The sequence below is a fragment of the Oncorhynchus tshawytscha genome, linkage group LG12, assembly GCF_018296145.1.
Source record: "Oncorhynchus tshawytscha isolate Ot180627B linkage group LG12, Otsh_v2.0, whole genome shotgun sequence".
Taxonomy (NCBI): Eukaryota; Metazoa; Chordata; class Actinopteri; order Salmoniformes; family Salmonidae; genus Oncorhynchus; species Oncorhynchus tshawytscha.
Window position 1 is genome coordinate 56,859,340 of NC_056440.1, and position 6,000 is coordinate 56,865,339.

The 6,000-nt window shown below is 38.9% G+C and overlaps 1 protein-coding gene across 1 annotated transcript; it reads left to right on the plus strand.

Moving 5' to 3' along the window:
- The first annotated feature begins 1,753 nt into the window (after positions 1 to 1,753).
- Positions 1,754 to 5,722, plus strand: LOC112232249 (CD59 glycoprotein). Its single transcript, XM_024399080.2, has 4 exons — positions 1,754 to 1,854; positions 3,979 to 4,060; positions 4,559 to 4,663; positions 4,752 to 5,722. Exons 2-4 carry the CDS (start codon positions 4,006 to 4,008, stop codon positions 4,949 to 4,951), a joined length of 360 nt encoding a protein of 119 aa, XP_024254848.1. The 5' UTR covers positions 1,754 to 1,854; positions 3,979 to 4,005; the 3' UTR covers positions 4,952 to 5,722.
- The last annotated feature ends 278 nt before the right edge of the window (positions 5,723 to 6,000 follow it).

A 6,000-nucleotide genomic window follows, 5' to 3' on the forward strand; every position in this document is an offset into this window, starting at 1 on the left:
AAGGCCGCTCAGCAAGGAAGAAGCCACTGCTCCAAAACCACCATAAAAAAAGCCAGTCCAACGGTTTGCAACTGCACATGGGGACAAAGGTCGTACTTTTTGAAGAAATGTCAGATGAAACAAAAATAGAACTGTTTGGCCATAATGACCATTGTTATGTTTGGAGGAAAAAGGGAGAGGCTTTTAAAGAACATCCCAACCGTGAAGCATGGGGGTGCTTTGCTGCAGGAGGGACTGGTGCACTTCACAAAATAGATAGCATATTGAGGAAGGACAATTATGTGGATGTATTGAAGCAACGTCTCACGACATCAGTCGGGAAGTTAATGCTTGGTCGCAAATGGGTCTTCCAAATGTACCTCCAAAGTTGTTGCAAAATGGCTTAAGGACAACAAAGTCGAGGTATTTGAGTGGCCGTCACAAAGCCCTGACCTCAATCCTATTGAAAATCTGTGGGCAGAACTGAAAAGCGTGTGCGAGCAAGGAGAACTACAAACCTGACTCAGTTACACCAGCTCTGTCAGGAGGAATGGGCCAAAATTCACCCAACTTATTGTGGAAGGCTACCTGAAACGTTTGACCCAAGTTAAACAATTTAAAGGCAATGCTACCAAATACTAATTGAGTGTCTAAACTTCTGACCCACTGGGAATGTGATGAAAGTAATAAAAGCTGAAATAAATCATTCTCTCTTTACTATTATTCTGACATTTCACATTCTTAAAATAAAGTGGTGGTTCTAACTGACCTATGACAGGGGATTTTTACTAGGATTAAATGTCAGGAATTGTGAGAAACTGATTTTAAATGTATTTGGCTAAGGTGTATGTAAACTTCAACTGTATGTAACTGGACATGAAAATACCCTGGCTTAGCAGAGCAAATTCAGTTTTTTTCAGAGAGATGTTTTATATTTGACAATGTTGCCAGGAAGATGTGTGCTGTTATGTATTATAACTGACTTGCCTATAAAGATTTTTTTTAAATAATAAAAAAGTGGCCTCTTGTAGCCTGACCAATGTTCCTTTGTTCATCTGTTGAGTTGTGTTGGCCTACTGGTGTAAACCAATAGCCTCATTTCACCCATTCATGTCATGATAACTAATGTAAAGTAGGGTGCAGTAAGTTGGTCTTACTTATGACTAGCATTCAGTCTATGACAACTGTATTACAGTTCTCAATTCAGTTCATTTAGTTATCTATTCCAATGAATATAGCACATTCCAAGTATGCATTGTTAAACCCAGGTGTTAAATTTTGCCCTGACATTCATTTTCTGAAACAAACCGGTATAGGCAGTTGTGGGGTAATCAGTTAGTCTACCTGAAGATAAGAGTTTCAGTTCAAATAGTTGGCCATTTTGAAATGCACTTCAACCTCCAACTTGGTATCTCTCATGTCATGTGTCGATTAATTATTGTATTTAAAAAAAATCTAACCTTTATTTAACTAGGCAAGTCAGTTAAGAACAAATTCTTATTTACAATGATGGCCTACACCAGCCAAACCCAGACGACGCTGGGCCAATTGTGCGCCGCCTTATGAGACTCCCCATCACGGCCGGTTGTGATACAGCCTGGATTCGAACCAGGCTGTATTTGGAATTAAGGAATTAATCAGTCATTAAATTATTAATGCTTCGTCATACAGTATTATGAAATGTAAATTGTTGTACCCTGAATATAACACCACACCTTAAATAATACTGAATTTACTTAATAGGTTGGTGTCATCACAAACTACGTTCCCCAGCAGTCGGCAGTTTATTTTTCTGAAAGGGAGGGGCCATGGTTGATATGTCTGAGTTCCTAAGCACTTGCTTGCCATTTTGCTTTCGTTGTTCGAGGAATCAGGGTAAGTCAAGACCTATTTCCTTAAAAATGTTCACTGTATGAACTAACGTAACTATTTGAGTTAATGTGGTGTGGTTGGCTATCTAGCATAGCTTTAGCTACTGTAGCTAACGTAACCTTAGTCCTGCCAGTTGACCAAGTCTGGACATCACAGTAACCTGACCAACACGGTAATTAGTAAACCAAAGCCATGGCAGATGCATATAGAGAGATACAGCTGGAAAATGGCAAAATAACGTTGGCCAAGCTGGAACACTAACCCATAGCAAACGAATGGAACGTTCGCAGACCCTGTTTTGACTGGAGTGATGCATAGAATTTCATTTAACCTAAATGGCACCAAAATATGTATCCTTTTTATTTTACCACTACAATCTGTTCTTAGGACGAAACTAAATAATACCAATTTGTGTAGAAAGTAAACATCCACACCTCAGTGGTGTGCTTATTTATGTCTGCATAACGAGAAGTAGTTAGCAAATGGCAACATCTGACACTTTATGGTCTAGCGTTTGACAGCGTAATACACTGCCCAGCCTTAAATAATTAGAGGGGATTCTCATGATTAAAATTTCAACAAAAAAATCTAAATATACACATTGCGAGAGACCGACATACCTAGATTTCCCTATAGGAAATTCCATTAGTAATTTGTTTTACATTTTAACTACAAACAACGTGGGTAGGTCTCATTGCCAACAATAGCAAAGCAAGCATTGTGAAGTAGAACAGTAAACTGGGAATAGAACGTTCTGAAGGCCTTAACTAATAGGAGATGGCAGCGTGAAAAAGGCCTTAAAATAAGGTGGGGTTTTTTCGTGATTACTTAAACTATGGCAGGCAGCTTGGACATATGGTAATATTATGAAACTGGGCTCCACGGCGGATGCAATGAACTCATTTTTATCAGGAAAAAAAGCATTGTTTAAAAATGTGTCATGTCTTTCATTGAGGAATGCGTTTGGACGTAATCCGGAAAGTGGTGTCATTGGATTTTACCTAGTCATGTGATTTGCCAGTGATCTCACGATTGGGTGTGTTCGTAAATTAAATATGAAGTGCCAGAACTGTGCGTTCGTAAATTCAGAGCGTTGTCACATTGTCCATTCGTAGATTTAGAGTTTTGCCCTAGGAGCATGGCCGATGAGTAGGGTTGATCCGACCGTTCTGACCTCAACGGCAGTCAAGCACCCGAGCTAATTGGCTAACGTTGGCTAGCTACTTCCAGACACAAATGAGAGAACACCTCACTCTGACCATTTTACTCGCCCTTGCAGAGCTGGTTGTGCTGTTTTCATGTTATCCAGAGCGTTGGTGACTGCAACTTTGCTGCCGGCAACAATTTAATTACGCTTTTTTTGGCCAACGTTTACCTACACCGGTTTTATTCAACGGGTGTTGAGCTTTTGTAAATTCATCAGTTATTCTGCGCTCTGGCATATTCAGACGAGAGTGCTCTGAAATCGGAGTAGATTGCCAGAGTGACTTTACGAACGCACCCATTGTCACACTACTTAGCCGGTGCCAATATATGTATTGTGATTCGATGTTTCAAACATATCTCCCCATATGTCTGCTGCCTAGGGACAAGAGAGCCATGAGAACTAGTTTGGATCAGTCAGGGAAATACAAGTGCTGAAAACAAAGGCTCCCTATTTTAAAAAGATGGAGAACAAACTATGAAAGATTAACAGGAGTGTTGGTGTAGGTACAGCCAACTAGCGCAAACTGTATATTGCGATATTGTCGATATGATATAGCATCAAACATATCCCGATATGTAACTGTATAGGTTTTTACCCCCATCACTAGTTAAAGCCAGTCCTTCATTGAAACAATAAATCACCCTGTTTTGGTAAAACGCTGAGGGATGGGCCTGGAGAAATGTAACTAATTCATAAACTGCTATCAAAATGATAGTTTTAACCATGTTTTGAGGCTATACATTAGATTAAAACAAGTTTATATTTTGGGCTTTGATGGGATACAACAGTTGAAATAAACTTGAGGCATTGAAGTTATTCTTCAAAAATTAATGGGTATATATCATTAATTTACAAGCCCAAAAATGGATTTAGCAGCTAGGGATTATAGCTTTAAATGATTCTTGTCTCTTTTTATCCAGACGTGACAGTCAGCAGAAATCCAAATCATGAATAATTATCCTGGGATGTGCTTAGTGTTCTGTTTTGCAATATTTGGATTGGGTAAGTAATAATTTTTCTGCTATTAAAGTTGCTTCTTTGATACTGTTGCGTCTCGCCTTGCACTTGAATATTGAAGGTCATATAGCCACATGGTTCACATTTACAATGCCCTGTCTAACCGTTAATCACTGCATACAATACATTTTTGGAAACCGCACTCTACGTTCATAGCACCCAAAAATGATTTTACAAATACAAAAATATATATTTACTGTGTGCCGTTTTAACAGATTCTCACAGAAGTATTTTGCATTGCACTTCCTGAGCTAATGAAAACTCAGGAGGAAACAAAAGCTTCCGAAACAAAAACATGAGTGGACATTTGTATATGTAAAGTTATTTTTGGATGATATTCAAGTTGAGTTCAAGTTTTCTAAAACTGTATCGCAATCAAGGATGGAGCATTTCACATTTGACCAAGTCACAGTAGCTAATCAAAATGGAAGTGGAATGATTTGAGTCATGTGAAGGGCTAAGTGTCTCACCTGGTTTTCTCAGGCTCTGCCATCCGCTGTGTCAAATGCAAGGATGACACTGGGAGCTGCACAACTACACAGGACTGCCGTGTTGATGAGGATGCCTGCCTGACCCTAGCTGAGAGAGGTGCCGTAAAATGTGTAATCTGAATCAAATTATGAAAATCCTCCCATTTCTCTGCATTACCCTGTAACTCGTATGTTATTTGGCACAGGGGGACAGACAACTCGGCAGTGCATCAAGGTCTCTGACTGCGACTTCAATCGATTGGCCCAGATGTTTCCATCTGTACCAAAATTTACCTTCGATTGTTGCACCAGTGACCTATGCAATGGAGCCACATCCATTGGCACTGGCAAGCCCTTGTTGGGCCTTCTTGCCTCATTGGCAGTGATGTGGTGGTGTATGCAGTAACCTCTCCTCATACTTACATCTTAGAAGCTCTAATGCTGCCATTTGACACAACAGAAGCCACTGATGGAACGGCAAGCAGGAAGATATGATCTAAAAGCTCATGCTGAAATTCTGCCTTATTTGCCTGACTTACTGCTGCACATTTGCAATATTGAATTTGACACTTTGCACTTAATTGGATTTTAAAGCTTTCTATGATAACCTATTTGTTGATTACCAATGCTTTGTGCTTCAGCCCAAGGGCTGAAAATAGGAAACGTGCTCACAGGTCATGAGTTTGGAAAAGGTATATCATTCAACCAATCCTATTTTGAGGCTTGTAAAATAGACTAACAATTTCCATCTAAGGGGGTTTGCTCAGAATTATGACCAAGTATTGCTCCAATAGGTTGTCTATAGTTTGTTGACCCAAAGTTACTATAATGTGCTTAAATGTAAGGGATCATTTGAGAAATGTTTGTGGGTCTGTGATTGAGTGGACAAAGTATTGATTGTATAATTAAAAATGCAAATACTGCAGAATTCATGATGTGGAATTTGGAACTAAATGTTGATCATTTTGGGAGAGACATTTGTTCACATACAATGCCTTCACCGCTCTTATACTGTGTAGTGGCTTACCCTGGTACATAACATTGCTTTGCCTGTTTTATAGGTATGTTAAACCAATCTGTCTTTAAAGGGCACAGTATAGACTTATTAGGATTCAAATGAAGGGGAAGAAGTGAAATATTTCATCTCTGGACAATAAATAAAATACTACCAAAAAGCCATATTTGTCAGAAGGCTGTTTGTTTATTCTGTTTACCTACATGTTTTGATTCAGGAATTTATAGCATTGTTTGATTGTGGGCTACACTAATATTAGTATTAACGAATGGAGTTTGTTTTGTAAAAGTCCTCAGCATCTTTGGTTAGAAAGGAGCTGTGCAGCCTGGCATAATTACCATGATTCATTTATCTCCAGTCTAGGATTCCTTCCCTCTAGTGGTGAACTAATTGTGTATTTTATAAGTGAAAATTGCATTTTTTTATTTGTATATTTATTA

What these genes read in the sequence shown, in the direction of transcription:
- LOC112232249 (XM_024399080.2), top strand. Translation starts at nt 4,006, where the DNA reads ATGAATAATTATCCTGGGATGTGCTTAGTGTTCTGTTTTGCAATATTT. An exon ending in TTTTGCAATATTTGGATTGG is followed by an intron (nt 4,061 to 4,558) that starts GTAAGTAATAAT and finishes TGGTTTTCTCAG; the next exon opens with GCTCTGCCATCCGCTGTGTC. An exon ending in CCTGACCCTAGCTGAGAGAG is followed by an intron (nt 4,664 to 4,751) that starts GTGCCGTAAAAT and finishes TATTTGGCACAG; the next exon opens with GGGGACAGACAACTCGGCAG.